Source organism: Astatotilapia calliptera, chromosome 16, assembly GCF_900246225.1.
Source record: "Astatotilapia calliptera chromosome 16, fAstCal1.2, whole genome shotgun sequence".
Classification (NCBI taxonomy): domain Eukaryota; kingdom Metazoa; phylum Chordata; class Actinopteri; order Cichliformes; family Cichlidae; genus Astatotilapia; species Astatotilapia calliptera.
The window spans coordinates 7,269,778-7,289,656 of NC_039317.1; the positions used below are offsets into that span (position 1 = coordinate 7,269,778).

General features: G+C 43.2%; 1 protein-coding gene across 1 annotated transcript in view; it reads left to right on the forward strand.

Moving 5' to 3' along the window:
• Positions 1 to 3,282: 3,282 nt before the first annotated feature.
• Positions 3,283 to 19,879, forward strand: part of xpo4 (exportin 4) — a 57,296-nt gene continuing 40,699 nt past the window's right edge. Inside the window, exons 1-6 of the mRNA XM_026144589.1 lie at positions 3,283 to 3,549; positions 7,450 to 7,555; positions 9,034 to 9,175; positions 9,331 to 9,469; positions 14,771 to 14,887; positions 14,992 to 15,145. Coding sequence (XP_026000374.1) covers positions 3,457 to 3,549; positions 7,450 to 7,555; positions 9,034 to 9,175; positions 9,331 to 9,469; positions 14,771 to 14,887; positions 14,992 to 15,145 — 751 coding nt within the window. The 5' untranslated portion in view covers positions 3,283 to 3,456. The remainder of the gene's footprint in view (positions 3,550 to 7,449; positions 7,556 to 9,033; positions 9,176 to 9,330; positions 9,470 to 14,770; positions 14,888 to 14,991; positions 15,146 to 19,879) is intronic.

Genomic DNA, 19,879 nt, shown 5'->3' on the forward strand with positions numbered 1-19,879 from the left:
CAGAAGTTCCATACTGATTACAGTTTGTTGTTACAAAGAACAGGAGTATTTAGCTTCATGGCCACATATGGGCGAATTTGATCTCAAGAAATATGACAGAAATGCAACCGTTATTGCAATAGTAAAGAACAAAAAACTTATTAGTAACTTATAAGTATACGTGTGTACGTTTAAACAAATGTTGATTTAAATTAAAAAAAAAAAAATCCAAGAATAACATTCAGATCAGCTGATCGCCCTGATGCCGGCCGGCGCGCTGGCCAGGCCCGCAGAAGTGCCCGCAGAAGTACCAGCTGAAATTTGGAGGAAAACACATCGGGGATGCAGAGGTCAAGGACAGAAGAGAAGAAAAAAGGTGACGGTGAGACAGCGGAGGCTCGAAGCGAGGAGGAGGTTTAAACCGTGTCTGCCGTCTATCGTGATGGGAAATGTGCGATCGTTGGCAAGTAAAATCGACGAGCTCTCAGCACTGGTACGGAGTCAGAGGGAATACCGAGAGTGTAGCCTGATGTGTTTCACCGAATCATGGCTGCACCAGGTCATTCCCGATGAGAATGCTTCCGTGGAAGGCTTCCACACTGTTCGGGCGGACAGGGACAGCATCGCTAGCGGTAAGCGTAAAGGAGGTGGGCTTGCTGTTTTAGTTAACAACCGGTGGTGTAACCCTGCCAACATAACAATCAAAGAAAGGATTTGTTGCCCGGACACTGAACTGTGTGCTGTTGGACTCAGGCCGTATTATTTACCCAGGGAATTCTCTCACGTCATCTTGGTGGCTGTTTATGTTCCCCCCTCTGCTAACCCCACAGCTGCATGTGACACTATCCACTCTGCCATAGCTCGGCTACAGACTCAGCACCCGAGTGCCTTTATTGTGATCTCGGGTGACTTCAACCATGTATCACTGGACAATACACTACCAACATTCAAACAATATGTGGACTGTCCCACCAGGGGAGAGAAAACTTTAGACTTACTGTATGCTAACGTCAAGGATGCATACAGCTCCTCCTCCCTCCCCCCACTTGGTAGGTCAGATCATAACCTGATTCACCTCACCCCCCGCTATGTGCCAATTGTGAGGAGGGAACCTGTGACCACCAGGACTGTTAGGAGGTGGTCAGAGGAGGCAATAGCGGAACTACAGGGCTGTTTCGAGGTGACCGACTGGGAAACACTCTGTGAGCCTCACGCCGAGGACATCAATGGGCTTACTGAGTGTATCACAGACTACATAACTTTCTGCACCGACTCCATTGTTCCAGCTCAGACTGTTCATTGTTACCCAAATAACAAGCCGTGGGTGACTAAGGACATCAAAGCCCTCCTCAACAACAAGAAGAGGGCTTTCAGAGGGGGCAACAAAGAGGAGGTGAGGAAGGTCCAGGTGTTACTAAAGGACAAGATCAGAGAGGCTAAGGACAATTACAGGAGGAAGCTGGAGTGGAAACTCCAGCAGAACAGCATGAGAGAGGTGTGGAGGGGCATGAAGACCATCACTGGATTCAGGCCAACCAACAGCAGGGGAGCTGAGGGAGGTGAGAATAGAGCCGACGAGTTGAATCTGTTTTTCAATAGATTCGACACCACAGTGTCTGCTCCCACCCCCACAACCTCACCTGCAGTCAGCCTGGAATCCAGAGCCACACCACTGTGCCAGCCTCTCTCTTCACATGTTGCCTCCTGTGAGATTCCTGACACCCCTCCCCCACCCATCACCTTCACTCAATACCAGGTTGAGATGCAAATGAGGAGACTTCACTCAGGCAAGTCTGCTGGACCAGACGGAGTGAGTCCCCTTGTCCTCAAGGCCTGTGCCCCCCAGCTGTGTGGAGTCTTTCATAAACTGTTTATGCTGAGTCTGAGTCTGCAGAGGGTCCCGGTGATGTGGAAGACATCATGCCTCGTCCCTGTACCAAAGACGCCTCGTCCCAGTGGCCCCCAGGATTACAGGCCCGTGGCACTGACCTCCCACATCATGAAGACCCTGGAAAGGCTCATCCTGGACCAGCTGCGACCCATAGTAAGACCACATCTGGATCCCCTTCAGTTCGCTTATCAGCCTCGTCTCGGAACAGAGGACGCCATCATCTACCTGCTCAATCGTGTCTACACCCATCTGGACCAGCCGGCGAGCACTGTGAGGGTCATGTTTTTTGACTTTTCCAGTGCTTTCAACACCATCAGGCCGACCCTCCTGGGTGATAAGTTAGCAGCGATGCAGGTGGATGCTTCTCTGGTGTCCTGGATTGTTGATTACCTGACAGGAAGACCACAATATGTACGTCTCCCACAGTGTGTGTCTGACAAGGTGATTAGCAACACAGGGGCACCACAGGGGACTGTCCTCTCCCCCTTCCTCTTCACCCTCTACACCACAGACTTCAGCCACTGCACAGAGACCTGCCATCTTCAGAAGTTTTCTGATGACTCTGCGGTGGTTGGATGCATCAGCAGGGATGATGAGACAGAGTACCGGGCTGTGGTCGACTCCTTTGTCACGTGGTGTGAGCAGAATCATCTGCAGCTCAACGTGGCAAAGACCAAGGAACTGATCGTGGACTTCAGGAAGACCAGGAAACACTTGACCCCTGTTTCAATCCAGGGGGTCAGTGTTGACATTGTGGAGGACTATAAATACCTTGGAGTACACATTGACAATAAACTGGACTGGGCTAAAAACACCACAGCACTTTACAGGAAGGGCCAGAGTCGTCTCTATTTTTTGAGGCGACTGAGGTCCTTCAACATCTGCCAGAAAATGCTGAGGATTTTCTATGAGTCTGTGGTGGCCAGTGCGATCCTCTATGCTGTTGCATGCTGGGGGAGCAGGCTGAGGGTCGCAGATGCCAACAGACTTAATAAACTGATCCGTAAGGCCAGCAATGTTGTGGGGATGGAGCTGGACTCCCTCAAGGTGGTGTCGGAGAGGCGGATGCTGTCCAAGATAAAGACAATGTTGGATAACACCTCCCACCCACTCCATGACATGTTGGTCAGTCACAGGAGCTCGTTCAGTGAGAGACTGAGATTACCGAAAAGCACCACTGAACGACACAGGAAATCTTTCCTGCCTGTGGCCATCTCCCTGTACAACGCATCCACTTAACACACTGTTTGCTGCTACAACTACACATGTTTCTTTTCCAAATATTTATTTATAAGTGACTTATGTATGTATGTATGTATGTATATATATGTATATATTGTACTATTCTTAGTTCAGGTCGATTGTGGATGTAATCTAACTTCTAATTTTCAGGTCGATTGTGGATGTATCTACTTCTAATCCATTCCCAACAACAACAACACCAATAATGATGATGATGATAATAACTGAATATGTTGCTGGCTGCACGAGCCGTCACACTGGCAACCACAAACTTGTTGTGGTTACACAACCCGCCGTGTGCACGCGACGGGTAACCAGCGCAGTAATCCCACAATGCAGAGCGCATGGCGCGTCATTGGAGAGGGACGACGATGATGGCGGCGGTCGGTGCACCAGAAGTGATCACACAGCTGGAAAGCGCTGCCAAAGTTTTAATGGTGAGACATTCACTGCCGGTCTGCGGCCCTGGGAAGGACGGTGAACGTATCTTAACTCAGTCTTGGGTGGAGTTAGGCGGTTGGGGGCTCCGGCGGGGGTCATTTTGGTCCCGGTTGTTGTTTATTAATGTGTTCAGTTTTTACCGGAGAATGTGAGCGATGCGTGGCGCAGCGCCTGGGTTGTCTCCATCCCGCAGAGAAAAAAAAAGAATCCGCTCTTTCTCCAAACATTTCTCCCGCTGTTCCCTGTCGTTCCTATCACACGGCACCATCACCTTAAAATATTTCTCCGTGTTTGGACGCTTTCCAATGTGGCTCAGTTTTCCACAAACTTCAGCGGTTCGTGTCGGTGCTCTTTCAGCCGTTACATCAAGTTTTTTTTGTACTCTGAGCATCTCGGTGCGGTGTACTCGATATCACTGTTGCTAGCTTATCCCGTGCTTCCTCCAACACTCGCTCGCATCAAGTGTTTGACCCTCTGCCCTCCTCTCGTAACAGCTCCCGTTGCTACAAATTAGGCTGAATACTTCAGCTAAGAGCAAGTGGCTAACCATGTGCATGTCATGAGTCTGAGTGCTAGCTGCAGTCTGCTCGTACTTTCTGCCATCTTGTTAGGGTTTAAAACTAAAATCACCCTTTCTGATGTCATGCACAGTTAGGAGAACAATATGTTCTAGCAAACGCACAAGTCCTAAATGTTCATATTTCAGTCAGCAGCAGGTGTCTTCGTGATGTCTGCTTATCAAGCTCCTCTTGTTTTATGGATTCATGTACACACACACACGGGTCACTTGGCTAAGTACACGTTGCTAGTACCGAGTTGGACTCTCGTTATGCCTTAAGAACTTTTAATTATTCATGGAAAACATTCAGCAAGGTGCTGGAATAATTTCCTTTGGTAAATGTTGATACAAGGAACGACAGATCCATGCTTTCAAATTCTGACCGTACCATCCGAATGTCACAGCAGACTTTTGTTTTCCAATTCTGCTGCTGCTGCTGCTGTAGTCCATCTCCTTCAGGGTTTGGTGTGATGTGCATTCAGAGACCTCATTATGAGTTATTGTGACTCTGCTCGACTTCCCTACTCTGACCTCTGACAACAACAAGGCATTTTCATCCAGAGAACTGGGGCTCACTGGATGTTTTGTCTTTTCCGGATCATTCTCTGTGAAACCTAGAGATGGCTGTGTGGGGAAAATGGCAGTAAATCAGCAGTTTCTGAAATACTCAGACCGGCCTGTCTGGCGCCAACAACCATATAACATTCAAAGTAATTTAAATCACCTTTTTTCCCGTCTGATGCATTGTTTCAACTTTAGCAGGTCCTGTTGACCATGGCCTAAGTGCAGTGAGTTGCTGCCAAGTTGTTGGCTGATTAGATATTCAGTTTTCCCTAATAAAGTGACTGTCTATATCAACACAGTGTGTGACCGTATGTTAACATTATGCTTATCAGGTAAATTTTTTTGGGACTAGTGCACTCTAGAATAGGAGTGTTATACATGCAGCCAGGGGAACCAGCCCACCGAGTGATCCATGTAGGTCCAAGGATGGCTTTTCTAAATGTGTGCAATGATGCAGCAGTATCTTTGGTTTTTCATTTAAATACAATACTACACCTTGTGAGGTGATGGTAACATTACTACGCAGTGAAACTCAAAAGTAAAATGTTTTGACCCAAAGAATAAAATTCTATTAAGATCCTAGAAAATAATTTTGTTTTGTTTTTAGTTACAAAAGCTGAATATGAAGGTTTTGCCCTTTATAAAAGACATAACATTCATTAAAAAAAAAAAAAAGTTAAGTCTAACACTCTTATCCTAGAAAGCAGAGCCCAGCTGATACTGGGTTTTGTTTTTTTTTGTCTAAATGTCAGGAGTGCGACCACACCTCATACTTTTCCGGTTCTATGACTAAATGCCTACATAATGTTTCTTGTCATTTTTGTGCCTCTCATTGATTCAGGCCTAAAATCAAAGCTTATTTCTCTTCTCTTATAAAGATGTGTTGTTAGACTAATTGTGGATGTTGTCCCTGCACAAATTTGTTAGCAACTTCCGAGTTGGTTTGAATCCCCCAGTTGGCCGGGGTTTTCTGTGTGGAGACTGGGTATTCCGGCTTCATCACACAGGTCAAAGACATTCATGCGTGCATGATAGCATAACTGGTGATTCTAAATTGTCTATAGGTGGAAATGTGGGCGTGAATGATCGCCTGTCTCTCTGCGGTAGACTGGCGACCTGTTTAGGGTGTACCGTGCCTTTCACCCTATAGCAGTTGAGATATGCTTAACATGAAGACACAGCTTGACCCCACAACAGTGGTTGTCTGTGATACTACTCTGCTACATATGCTGCTGAGAATATAAACAGTACATTTCTAACATAGTATGATCTTGATTCTTATTGCTCTGCGTTTTATTTACTGCGTGTCATTGTGGCAGCTTTATCTGTTTTACATTTATGTTTTACTATCAAGGGAGATGATAGATTGTATTATATTTTAGTGCATTGTCTGCCATCTGACCATGGTAGTTTATGTGGCTTAAAAAATGAAGTCTGTGTATGTGTACGCGTGTCTGCGCTCTCAGATAAAAAGGCCTTTCTTTCCTCTGCTGCCTTTCGCCGCAGAGCTGCTTTTACTGCAATTAGGTCTGGAATGTGACTTTCCTGCTGAGCTGTATCATGGCGAGCGTGCTCAATAGAAATTTCTGTGTTGCACTATCTCACTTTTATTTCTGTGTATTTGGAGTTAGTTAGATTTTTCATTCTTATGAAGCTTTCTGTCGTTATTTTGTGTGCTTCTGTAAGGTACAAAAACAGTATTTGCTGCCAAGTTTTACGATAGTATTGATTTTTATAACGAGACATTTCCTCTGTACACTGTACATACTGTACTGTGTACTGTCTCCAATCTTAGTGATGCTTTCTGTCCTCGGGGCATTGCCATTGAGCTGAGTGAGTGGCTGCCAGTCAGGGCTCATCTTTCAGTTCTAATAGCACAGAAGCTGTTAGATGGTGGAATGGATTGACTGATTGATTACATTTAATAACAAAGAGAGAAACAAAAAAACACGACTCAGTCCATTTGTGTAGTGTCCTGTCAAATATCTCAAATGTTTGCTATTAGCCATGTAAGTTCATACAGACTAGGATTTATTGATTTTAATATGAAAGTAAAATGAAAATTGGATAAAACAACACTTCACAAATACAAACAATAACATCAGGTAGAATACAGATAATCATTCTACCATATTCCCTTTAAAATGTTTATTTCTATTGCATATCTTAGTAGTTTAAAACAATTTGTTTGCCTTTTATTTTCCTGGGCAACAAAACTGTACTTAAGACTTACTTATGCAAGTCTGTCTCTGAAATATTACTACTACTACACCCTATTCTGTTGTTTTCTAAGTGATGCAGCTGTCGCCTGTTTACAGCAGGTACTAAACAGCAACCAGGCAACTCACGGGGAACTCGTAAAACAATCCCAGACAAATTACACTGGCTCCCCATTCATTACATAATAAGATTTTATTGATTGCTTTTAAATAACTACATGGGGCGTCTCTCATTTGTATCGCAGAGCTCTTAACCCTTTAATCCTCAGTTTAAAAAAGGTTTTAGAAACCTCCCATACAGACCAGCTTTATTAGAACTAGTGTTGCAAATTTGCAAACCTGGTTTGAAAGCTGATGTAGAAGTAAATATACTTTTTATCAGCACTGTGCTAACAAGTTAAGCCATTCGAAAATTGCCATCTTCTGTTAAAGCTTTGAAAGTGGTATTTAATTCAAAGTCATTCAGTGGAGAAGAGTTGATGTCCTGTTTAAAAGCTGTGTGTAAGTGGTTCGACCTCACTTGCAGAAAACTGACTTTGTTTTGTGTTTTACAGGCACCGCCGTCTATGGTCAGCACAGAGCAGAGACAGCATGCTGAACATGTATTCCTCTCCTTCAGGAAGTCCAAGTCCCCCTTTGCCATTTGCAAGCACATCTTGGGTAAGCATTGTATTTAATATTTTAACTTGCATATTGTTTTATAAATATGAGTTTATCTTATAAAGGCTACTCAGTGTCTTCTCCCCTTCATGTTTTTTTCCTGTCATAAACCTTCACCTGTGGTGTTTGTGGGTATGATCTAGACATTTTAGTGATGTGGTCTGTATGTGGAGTCTCATGTGTACAGAATATTATTATTGTTTGATCCGTGACTTATGTACTGTATGAAAACATGTGAGCTGTGCAGCTTTGAAAACAAAATATGAGTATTCATTGGCTTTTTGTTGCAAACCCCATCAACAGAGATATGTGGACATTGTGTTAACTGTACAGTTTTACTGATTTGAACCTTATGTTTGATTGCTAATGGTACAGAGTCCACTGTAAATTTCGTGGCAATAACAGGTTGAAAAAATTGTCTGTGTTGTCTCATGTTAAAAGAAATCCATACGTGTAACTGACTACCAGGTAGGGTTAAATGGTTACATAATTGCCTATAGAAAGTGTCTCTCACAAATATGAATGGAGAAAGTTCCCCATTGTGTGAGCAGCTGCATAGTTCGACAATTAAAATGTACACGTTAAAAAAAGTCTCGTCCTGAATAGACGCTGGGATGGCATTGCGTTGAAAGCAAACCTGATTTTGTGGTTAAAGATGACTGTGTGGGCTCAGGATGATGTCGGACAGCACTGTTCACCGATGCATCAGTAACGCAAGTTACATTTTTCATGATATTGGTGGACCTTTATCTATTAACATCCTCCTGAGCTCAGTACAAGGGAGACTGGGCTAAAGATAAATTAAAAACTGAAATTTGAAACTTTCTGAAAATATTTGAGGCTAAAGAGGAGAAACTTGCATCTTAGTCACAGTCAGTCACATGGAAGCAACTTAGGCTACGTTCACACTGCAGGTCTTAATGCTCAATTCTGATTTTTTTTTATCAAATCTGATTTTTTTTGGCTGCTTGTTCACACTACAAATAAAATGTGACAGCAAACGCGCTCTAGTGTGAGCGCTCAAAGCGGCCGCAAAGAAGACGTCACACACAACGCGCTCTGTTCAGACCCAGACCAAACAGTATTGTTTGACTGATGGCCTTAATATAAAGACTTGTTTCGGACTTTATGTTTCTCAGTTTTGCTTTAAGTTATAAAGTTATTTTGTTATTTACATATGACCTAATAATTATCCTTATGGCTGTTTTAGAGGAGCGGTGCTTCAAAGGATAGTTGCAGATTTCTGTCAGAATCTGCAGATTATAGAGTACAAAGAAAATGTTCACGTTTCTCCATCGTTGTCTTCCCAACAGTTTCACTGACATCTACACTGGATGGCCAGGAAGCATTCACAATGTCTTCAATGTCATTATGTTAAATATTATTATTTAACCCATTATTTTCAACCTTTTTTTTCCCCCACTATCTTTTTCACTTCTAATATTTCTCTTTTGTCCCGTTATTTTTTCCCTCTCCAGAGACCAGTAAGGTGGACTATGTGCTTTTCCAGGCAGCCACAGCCATCATGGAGGCTGTCGTGCGGGAGTGGATCCTGCTGGAAAAGACCAGCATTGAGTCACTCCGGGCATTCCTTCTCACCTACGTTTTGCAGCGACCCAAGTAAGAAACAATAATAAATGCATTACAAAACCTTTGTGGTTTACTATATTATTAAATATGTAGAGCTTTTACAGACCTCACTACAAAAATGCCAGTAGAACTTAATGTTTTGGATGCGGGAAAAATAAATCAGAATGCCTTCCTGTTCCTTCTAGTCTGCAGAAATATGTGCGTGAGCAGATCCTGCTAGCTGTGGCGGTCATCGTGAAGAGAGGCTCGCTGGACAAAAGCATCAACTGCAAAAGCATCTTACTCGAGGTCGGACAGCTCATCAGCAGCGGGAACCCTGCAGTGGTGAGAGAGACGCAGCTGAATAATACATGAGTAGCTCTCAGTGGCCTAAAGAGTACGTGTTGTTAGTTACAATGTACACAAAATCAATCATCAAATTCAAATTTTATTTGTCACGTACACAGTCATACACAGTACGATATGTAGTGAAATGCTTGGACAACTGCTCGTGACCTAAAGAAAACAAAAAAGGAAAAGGCTATGAATAAGATAGGAAATAAATATGAAAAATTAAAAAGGGTAAATTTAACTAGGAAGGAATAAAATATAAATTAAGGTTAAAAATGAAATAACTGTACAACACAAATTAGAATGAAGGGTAAATTTAACTGGGAAAGAATAAGATAAAATATATAAATTAAAGTTGAAAATAAAATAACTGTACAACAAAATACACAATATAGAACTATATAAGAATGTATGAAGAAATCTAAATATAAATAAATATATACACAATAACAGCAGCTGTACAAGTATTAACCGGAAATGAAGAATATAGTGACCAGTGTTGTGCAAAACCAAAGTCCAGAAAGTCCAGTGTGTGTGTAAGAACTGTATGTGTGGGTCAGTACTGTGTGGGGGTGTGATTGAGAGACCGTATCGCCTGCGGGAAGAAGTTCCTCCTCAGTCTCTCTGTGTTGGTCTTCAGGGAGCGGAATCGCTTTCCTGACCTCAACAGAGAGAACAGTCTGTTGTTGGGATGGCTGAGGTCCTTCACGATCTTCCTGGCCTTGGTCCAGCACCGCCTGCTGTAGATTGAGTGCAGGTCAGGGAGCTCGGAGCGGATGGTGCGCTCAGCTGACCGCACAACCCTCTGTAGAGCTCGTCTGTCCTGCATGGTGCTGTTCCCGAACCAGGTTAAGATGTTTCCCGCCAGGATGCTCTCTATGGTGCACGAGTAAAAGTTCCTGAGCACCTTGGAGGGCAGTTGGAAGTCTCTCAAGCGTCTGAGGTGGTAGAGACGCTGACGGGCCTTTTTCACCACGGTGTTGATGTGACAGGACCATGACAGGTCCTGCGTGATGTGAACTCCGAGGTATTTGAAGCTGTCCACTCTCTCCACTGGGCACTCGTTGATGACGGGGGTCTGGTAGTTCCTCTCCTGCTTAGTGCTGAAGTCCACTATCAGCTCCTTTGTCTTACTGACGTTTAGAAGGAGGTTGTTCCTCTGGCACCAGTTCTCCAGATTCCTAATCTCCTTCAGGTAGGCCGTCTCGTTGTTATCAGAGATCAGGCCCACCACGACGGTGTCGTCAGCAAACTTGATGATGGTGGTGGAGCTGGTAGTGGCCACACAGTCATATGTGTACAAAGAGTACAGCAGGGGGCTCAGAACACACCCCTGGGGGGCTCCAGTGCTGAGAGTGGTGGAGGCTGAGACATGTCCGCCCATCCTTACTGCCTGTGGTCTGCCAGTTAGGAAGTTGGAGATCCACTGACACATAGATGAGCTGAGTCCCAGATGCTCCAGCTTGGTGGTGAGTGTGGAGGGAATTATGGTGTTAAATGCAGAGCTGTAGTCTATGAAGAGCATTTTAACATAATTCCCCCTTCTAGTGTCCAAGTGAGTGAGTGATGTGTGGAGGAGATGAGAGATGGCATCGTCTGTGGAACGATTTGGACGGTAAGCGAACTGTAGTGGGTCCAGTGTGTCTGGTAGTGAAGAAATGATGAAGTCTCTGACCAGGCGTTCAAAGCACTTCATCACTACTGAGGTGAGGGCTACAGGGCGATAGTCATTGAGAGAAGCAGGGTGGGGTTTCTTCGGGACAGGAACAATGATGGACTCTTTGAAGCATGTGGGGATCACCGACTGAGATAAAGAGATGTTGAATATCTCAGTGAACACAGGAGCTAGCTGGTATGCGCAGTCTCTTAGGATACGACCTGGGATGCCGTCTGGTCCTGCTGCTTTCCTGGTGTTCACTCTCTTGAAGGCTCTCCTTACTTCATGCTCGGAGATGACGAGAACGTTTCCGGTGCTGGCAGTATCTTCCTGTCTGCAGCCGTTAGCGCCGCTAACACTAGCATTGTTGGAGACCTTAGCTGCAGCCTCGAAGCGAGCATAGAAAGTGTTCAGCTCGTCTGCCAGAGTCACGGCCGCGTTCGTCATACCGGTTGTTGGTGCTTTATAGTCCGTTATTGTCCTTAGTCCCCGCCACAGGCTCCTAGAGTCACTCTGTTGGAGTTGTGACTCTAGTTTCCTCCCGTAGCGCTGCTTCGCCTCTTTCACCGCCCTCCGCACGTTATATGACGCGGCTTTGTACGGGTCCATGTCCCCCGTCATGAGTCCCGTGTTGTAGGCAGCGGTGCGGGATCTCAGAGCGTCGCGGATGGTTTTATCCACCCACGGCTTCTGGTTGGGAAACGTTGTGATAGTCTTTGTCTCCACGGTATCATCCGCTAGTTTCCCGATGAATCCCACAACCGCTTCCGTAAACACGTTGACGTCATCGTCGGAGCTGTTTCTGAACATGCCCCAGTCTGCGTCATCGAGTGCGTCCTGTAACGCGGCCACCGATTGATCCGTCCAGCGCGCGACCTTCCTCTGAACCGGAACTTCCTGTTTCAGCCTTTGTTTGTATTTTGGCATGAGGAAGATGGCGGCGTGATCAGATTTGCCAAACGGGGGGCGGGATTGATCATCATCAGGTTAAGCAAGAGAGGGGAAAAAGGTTTTTGTCTTTGTTCGTTTATTTTTAAATATGAGGATTTTTAGGTTTCATTCATCATACATTTGCACAGATAAATTGAAAAGAAACAACAGTTGAGACATTATGGCTCCAAGACTTCACATTTATACACTGTCAGAATAACTGAGTAATTGCCCAAAAAGATGGAAGAAGTTATCCAGACTTTGCAAATGTGCACAATTAATGGAAAGTATTGAGTAACTTCCTGTTAGTAAAACTGGATTAAAGCTTTGATTCGTATCTGTTATATTTGGGGCTTGGTGAGCCTCACTGGCTCCCTGGTTCAGATCTGGCTCAGATTACAGCGCAGTTGGAAAACAAAAAAAGAGAGAAAGAAATGGCACAAAGGCTATGTTGAGAAAGCAGCTTCAGGCATGTTCTTGCGGTTAAAAGAAAGGACATCGAGGACCTGTGCTTCGATTATTATGAGAGAAAAAAGGGGAAAAAAACATACCAGGGTATAAAATTAATGCCAGAGTACTTGTGCGCCTTACCACATTTGCTCATTAAATGCAAAATAATTGTCTCCCATATATAGAAAATATAATCATATGACTTCAGCATGCTGCTCTGAAAAGAAATCCTAATCCAGTAGGTGGCACTACTTCATTTGTTTCTCATACGAGAAGGCAACTATGTTGTGTAAAGGGCTAAAAGTGCTTTTTTTCCGCCCCCTACAAATCAGACTGAATTTTATTGATCATGCACAAACTTATTTGTTGTTGTTTGCACTGAAATCCCCCAAATGGTCACCTTCTAATGACACCATGTTCCCCCAGTCTTTTGAATCTGGCCCTAAAGCCCTTTTTTGGTTATGACGTCTTCGTCAGACGTTGAAGTTGAACACTGTAAAATGTCAATAAAAACTGAATCTAATAAACCAATATTTTATTCACAAGGGAGCACAGAATAAGGATGGGACAGGACCATGTTTCTCACTGTGTAGCAACAACATTGTGTAGCAGCAACATTGTGTAAACATCTGGGAACTGACCCACTGCTGGACCTCTGGGAGAAGAATGCTGTCCCATTCTTGTCAGATAAAGGATTGTAGCTGTTCACAGTCCTGGGTCTTTGATGTATTTTTCATTGAATTATGTGCCAAAATGTTTTTATAATTGGTAAAAGGTCTGCACAGGCCACTTCAGCGGCTGAACTCTTCCACTGTGAAGCCATGCTCTTGTTATAGATGCAGTATGTGGTTTAGGAAATATTCAAGGCCTTCCCTGAAAAAGGCCTCATCTCAATGGGAGCATATGCTCCAAAGATCACAGGCATCGAGTGTCAATATTTGGCCTTGTCCTTTGCACGCAGAGATTTCTCCAGATTTTCGGAATCTTTTAATATTATCTTCACAAGTTTACCTCAAGGACTTTCTTTCATAAACTATTCCACTGTTTGTAGTGGGGGTTTTTTGCAGACTGGTAAACCTTTACCTCTGAGACACTCCTTAAGATTCTCTTTTTATACCTAATCATGTTATTGACCTGTTGCCAGTTTACCTAATTAGCTGCCAAATAATCCCCCAGCTGTTTCTCTTTGGTACCACTTTTGCTGCCCGATTCCAACTTTTTTGAGAGCTTTTGTTACCATCAAATTTGAAATGAGCTAATATTTTTCTTAATGATAAATTTTCTCTGTTTAATAATTTTCTGTGCTCTATTGTGAATAAAAGGTGAGCTTATGAGAATTGCAAATCATTGCTGTTTTTATTTACATTTTTACAGCATCCTAATTTTTTTTAATTGAAATTTGTACAGTGTTTTAAATATTGAATTTCAAAATCAATAATTAGTTGTTGAGACATATTAATCAAGCAACTCTTGTTCAGATTCTTTTTTCTTTTTTTCTTTATTTTTAATCATTGTTTATCTTTTGGATGAACAAGAAATTTAAGGATATAATGGGTTGATTCGTCCTTTTTATATCCAGTCATCACTGGATATCTTCTTGCTGGTCCATAGACAAGCTCATACAAAAGGCAACACAAAGTGTTTTCTAATTTTTTGTTTTCTCTGCTGTCCAGTTAGTGCTCCTGTTACCAACCACAACTTGTTTTTGTTTCGCTTCTTCTCCAATTTGTGTATCGCGGGACATTCATCAACAGCACGCTCTAAAACATGTACACTTACGGATGTTTTTCACTGTTAAAGTTGCAGTTGCTCATAATAAACATGTCCTCAGTTTTAAACAATGAGATCAGTGTGTATACATGTAATTCCTGTAAACCAAAGCTCAGGCTTCAGATAGGATGCTGCGTTTTGGCTGTCGGCAAAGCTTCTCCAACCACTTCTGAAATCTTTTGTGCAGCCAATCAGAAGACAGGTGCTTTATTTGGAGCGGTGAGCTGCATTAAGAATAAGGAAACTGTAAATCATGTAAAGTTACTCTACTTGACTCCAAGAATAAAAAAAGTGCAGATGGGGATAACTGTAACATGCGCCCTTTAATCATCTGTGTTTGCAGTTAGCAGACGGTCTTTTCACGTGAGGCCTCAAGAGGTTTCCTTCTTTCCGGCTCGTGACAAATAATCTTCGAAAAAGATGGATGTTAGTGTAACTTTTTATGTAACCATTGACCTGCACAATCATACAATCATTCTCTTCTGCAGCAAACGCTGGCCTGCTCCATCCTGACCGCTCTGCTCAGTGAGTTCTCCAGCTCCAGTAAGACCAGCAGCATTGGCCTCAGCATGGAGTTCCACGGTAACTGCAAGCGACTGTTCCAGGTTTGTCCCCCGCTGTCCCACCTGTCCTCTACGCTCTCCTGACGTATTCACTTTATTGCTCTTTAACTCATGCATCCATCTGTTCTTCCATCCACTTCTTCTAGGAGGACGGCCTCCGCCAGATCTTCATGATGACCATGGAGGTGCTGCAGGAGTTCAGCCGCCGAGAAAACCTCAATGCCCAGATGTCTTCTGTCTTCCAGCGCTACTTGGCTTTGGCCAATCACGTCCTCAGCTGGAACTTCCTGCCTCCCAATTATATCCTTTCTTTCTAAGAGACCAAGAGGTTTGATGCGAGGCTGGAAAGTCCACAATTAAAAAATTAAATTTTTAAGTCTTGACACATGAAGGTCAGGGGGGAAAAACAGGCCCATCCAGCTACACTATTGAGCTCAATCAAACTACACTCTTTGTTTTGTCTTTGGTAACCTCGTTACATGTTTGATAGGATGGAGTAATAAGGTCTAGGAAGTCATATTTGTTGTGTTGATCATCACTTCAGCTGGTTATGATAATATTTAACATTTTATGTCAGTTTATGAGCTGAAATCTGAAAACATTGTTAGACACAACTTGAGTGCAAGAGGTTTGGCAATAACTGCGAAAGTTAAACAGTATTACGATGTTATATATATATATATATATATATATATATATATAAAAAAAGTGTGTGTGTGCGTTTACGTGGTTGTCTGCTTTGTTTTTTGCAGACCTTCCCTCTTTTATTTTATTTACCCAAATATTTTTAGTCGACTTTGTTTGTAAGCATCCTTTTTCTGAAGGTTATGGGTTTCAGGAGGAGACTGAGGGGAATGTCCTCATAAGTGTAGGTTTTTATTTGTGTGTACTTTTATGTGTTTTTTTTTTAGTGTAAATAGAGCCTCACTATGGCCACCCTAATTGGTATTAGTATGTGACTATGCTGGTATGCATTGGCCAGGAATTCATATCGGTCTATCAGTTTTGCTTTGTTGTTCATCTCTTTTGCACACATCCGTGTAATCTTTGCAGTTGGCTGCATTGTTGAGTCGACATAGCCACTTAGAGTGTGTGTGTGTGTGTGTGCATGTGTGTGTGTCTTAGTGTGTGCGCAGCCATGCTCATTACAGTCTAAATCCCAACTGCTTGGCATCCTCTCTGCCTGTCTGAGGGGATCTGGAGTGGCGCTTGCTGCCAGCCAGGGCAGTGTATCATTTTCAAAGAGGTGTCTGTATGTCCATCCCCCGTATCATTCCAATACACCACCACCCCCGGCTCAGCTTGTCGAGGCTCCCCTTGGTATGCCCAGCTCGCTCGAAGCAATACGTGTGCGCTCTCAAAGATACACTTTTAAGTCTTCTGTTTGTGCGAGCACAGTCAATTTTTAGACAACAGTTGAATTTGAATTTAGTGTCGGGTGTCTATACGAAGCCTCCAGAGCAGTTGCTGTACGTGTGAGGGACCTATTAGGTTGAGATAATGTGACTGGGAGCTTGCAACTAATAGAAAATAACTGATGATTAAATATAAATTCCATTGTGTAATTAGAAGTCTAGATTGCTTGCAGTGCACATACCAGGCTTCTGCATCTGTTACGTGTAATAGCAGGATAAACTGACAATTGCTGGACCACAGCGTAGCATGACCACATTCAGTACAGGCATGTTAACAATAAGGCTGCTTATGCTAGCACTCATATTGTTAGCTACACTGATCATTTTCTTCCTTAGTTTGGGAAGCTCATAACTTCTTCCACAGCTTATTGCAGGCCCTGATGACTCTTGTCACGGGAGCAGACCATCAGCACGTCAGCGGGCTAAATGTAGATCCAGAAGTGTTGCTGTGTTTACTCTTCTATCAACAAATAGTCTATATTTGTTGTTTGTGCTGGCTGGCTCTCTTCTGTCAACAGGAGTAAACCCAAAATACTTAAAGTTTACTATTTACGTTTCATTTGCGACTTGCAGCCCCATGTTTCACAGCTCACTGAGCTCAGCTGGATGTTCCTTCATCAGAAGCTGCGCTTAGGTTTTTGTGCAGTGCACTACAATATATCATCTCACGATGGCACATCAGTGTCATCTTATCGGAACAAGGAGCATTCTATCTATATACCTACATACCATTTTATAGCTTGATACCACCCAAGCCTTCTAACCAGACTCTATTTATAAATGCAAATGTATTATTATTTTTTAACCAGATTTCCAGATGATATTATAACATTGCATGTAGCAGTATTGAGGAATTTTTCATCTTCGCACACCCTGACTTTAATAGAATTTTAATCTTTTGTTTATTCAGAAGAGGTGAATCTTGAAAATTGTACAGTCAATCCTATGAGCCTGTACATTGCACATGACAAATGTAATCACTTTTATAGTTGATATTTTAATGTGTAATGTTATTTTAAATTGAACTGCAACCATAAGAGCAGGTAGTGCTTCAGTTAGCTTGAATGACTGAGAAGCAAAGATAACTGCATCATTTATATTTAAATCGCTGTATAAGCTGGATGCAGATAGAGCTGTAGTTCTCTGGTTTCTCGATGTTGAGTTGTCATAAATGTTCAGTGGACTGTCTTCGGCCATAAAAATAACATTTAAATTCTTAATTCAAGTGGTATTCTCCTTGATGTCCATGTGAGCGTATGTGACGTCTTCAAGTGTCTGTTGTTGAAAAGGGGAACAGATTGATGAAGACCACTGGGAGGCCCGGATAAGTGCGGCCGCCTGTCTGCAAGTGTCACAACACGCCTGTGCTGCTGCGTGGCGACGAACGTATGCCAGTGTGGTTATCAGGGGGCCTCTCGTTAATTGCATGGCTGACAGCAACTACCTTTCACACGAACACACACACGCACAAGCGCGCACGCATTTCTCTCCTAGTTCAAAAGAGCCTTTTTAAAAAGCCTCCCTCCCTCAGATGAACCGAGCGGCATGCATGTCATCTGTCCTCGCCGCCGTCTGAAGCTCGGCCCTTTGGCTCTGGTGTCATCTGGTGGAGACACGCTCCCCAGGCATTGGTAGGACACTGTCACTCCACACTGAGCTTGACTCTTGCCAGGGCCGCATTCGAGCCTTGAGGCTGTGGCGGCAGTCAGGTGCTGTAAATGGCTGTCTGAGCTAACAGATGGATAAGCCTCCATCCCTGCGTGTTTGTTTTATGTAGATTTTTTTCCTTATGATTTGGTTGTCTCTGCAATCAGTCTAAGTTCGTCTTTTCTCTGTAGCGGTTCATACTTTTATTTTTTTACCCATCTGTTTTTTTCCTCAGTCAAGAGGAATGTGTAGATTTCATGGCGTATCAGCTCCCTGAATGTCAAGTTGTTTCAAGTTAAAGCACGGCTTTCTGTGCCTCTGCCACTGAGACGGTGTCTAAATTGCGATGTCACGTGGCCTGTTTACTAGGGGTGCAACGATACACAAAATTCTCGGTTCGGTTCGATACTTTGGTGTCACGGTTCGATATTTTTTCGATACAAAAAAATGTTCATGCCTTTTTAATTTGTCATTTATTAAAATTATAAATATATATTCTAACTCAAAAGTACAGTTTTTAAATTTAATGTTGCTGAAACAACAAAGTAATAAAAATAATAAATCTATCTGATCGAGAAATCGCTCATCTTTGGAAAAGAGTTTATTTCAGAGAAATGGCTCTTTCCAAAATAAAAGCTATACTATCTGCTTCTTCTGGGCTATATTCTCAGCAGCATATTAAACATATCAGGTCCCCATAGGAGAATCCTGTGCTAACGGCTGTCTAAATGACTCGGGTAAAGTTTGTAGCATGCGTGCTTGTTGTTTTTGTCTGCTTCCACTTGTCTTTGCACGAGGATGATGTCGGCGTAAATGTGCAGTCATATTCGTTGTGTTCCCACTAGTGGCCTTAACGTCATTTCAACGAGATTAACGCTGACAGCACAAAAAACAAGCGCAAATTCAAACGCGACTTCAATATGTCACATATTGACAGTGGCTCACCGATGCCAATGACATAATTACCCAGCTACATTTCTGAAAGAATGCAAAAGCATTGACATATATTTTTCCTACAATAGCCCGATGGGCAGGGAAGAGATAGATTTTGGTAGCCCGACTGAAAAGATCGCTAGCTCCGGGACGTCGGGCTAGCGATATTGCAAGCCCTGTATCTGATTGAGGAATCACTCATCTTTGGAAAAGAGAGTTTATTACAGAGAAATGGCTCTTTCCAAAATAAAAGCTATACTATCCGCTTCTTCTGGGCTATATTCTCAGCAGCATATTAAACAGCTGTCTAAATGACTCGGCTAAGGTTAGTAGCATGCTTGCTTGTTTTTTTTTCTGCTTCCACTTGTCTTTGCACTACGATGATGTCGGCGTAAATGTGCAGTCATATTCGTTGTGTTCCCACTAGTGCTTTCAGGTTAATCTCGTTGAAATGACCTTAATGCCACAACACGGCAAATCTCCGTTAACGAGCTACCGCGGATCGCCCCGTGCGTGGGGCTGGACGGCGTCAACACGTTAACGAGCTAACTGCGCTAACACACTAGTTCCCACCCATGTAATTGAGCATTGCGTGGCACATCCAACATACTGTTTTACTTTAGTACATGACTCGCTTACCTTCAGAGTCATACGTCACATAAAAACCAAAATAATTCCAAACGCCAGATCTGAATGAGGGTGGGGGAGGTTCAATTTGCCATGTTGCAACCAGAGCTTAACTTCTGTCTCGCTAGCTTGCCCTGCACTCAGTGAATCTGCGTTCGACTACTCCGCCTAGGCTGCACTGTCGAGTGCAGATCCACTGAGCGCTCAACACAGACAGCATCGTCAGAAGGAAAGTTGATAAAATAAATTAAAAATTTTGTATTGTTCAATACATATGCGTACCGAACCGAAAGCACTGTATCGAACGGTTCAATATCGATACGAGCATCGTTGCACCCCTACTGTTTACACGTTTGTGAAGCTTAATAAAACTGGCATTACCTTCTCTGAGAAATAATTGCCCCCAGCTGCC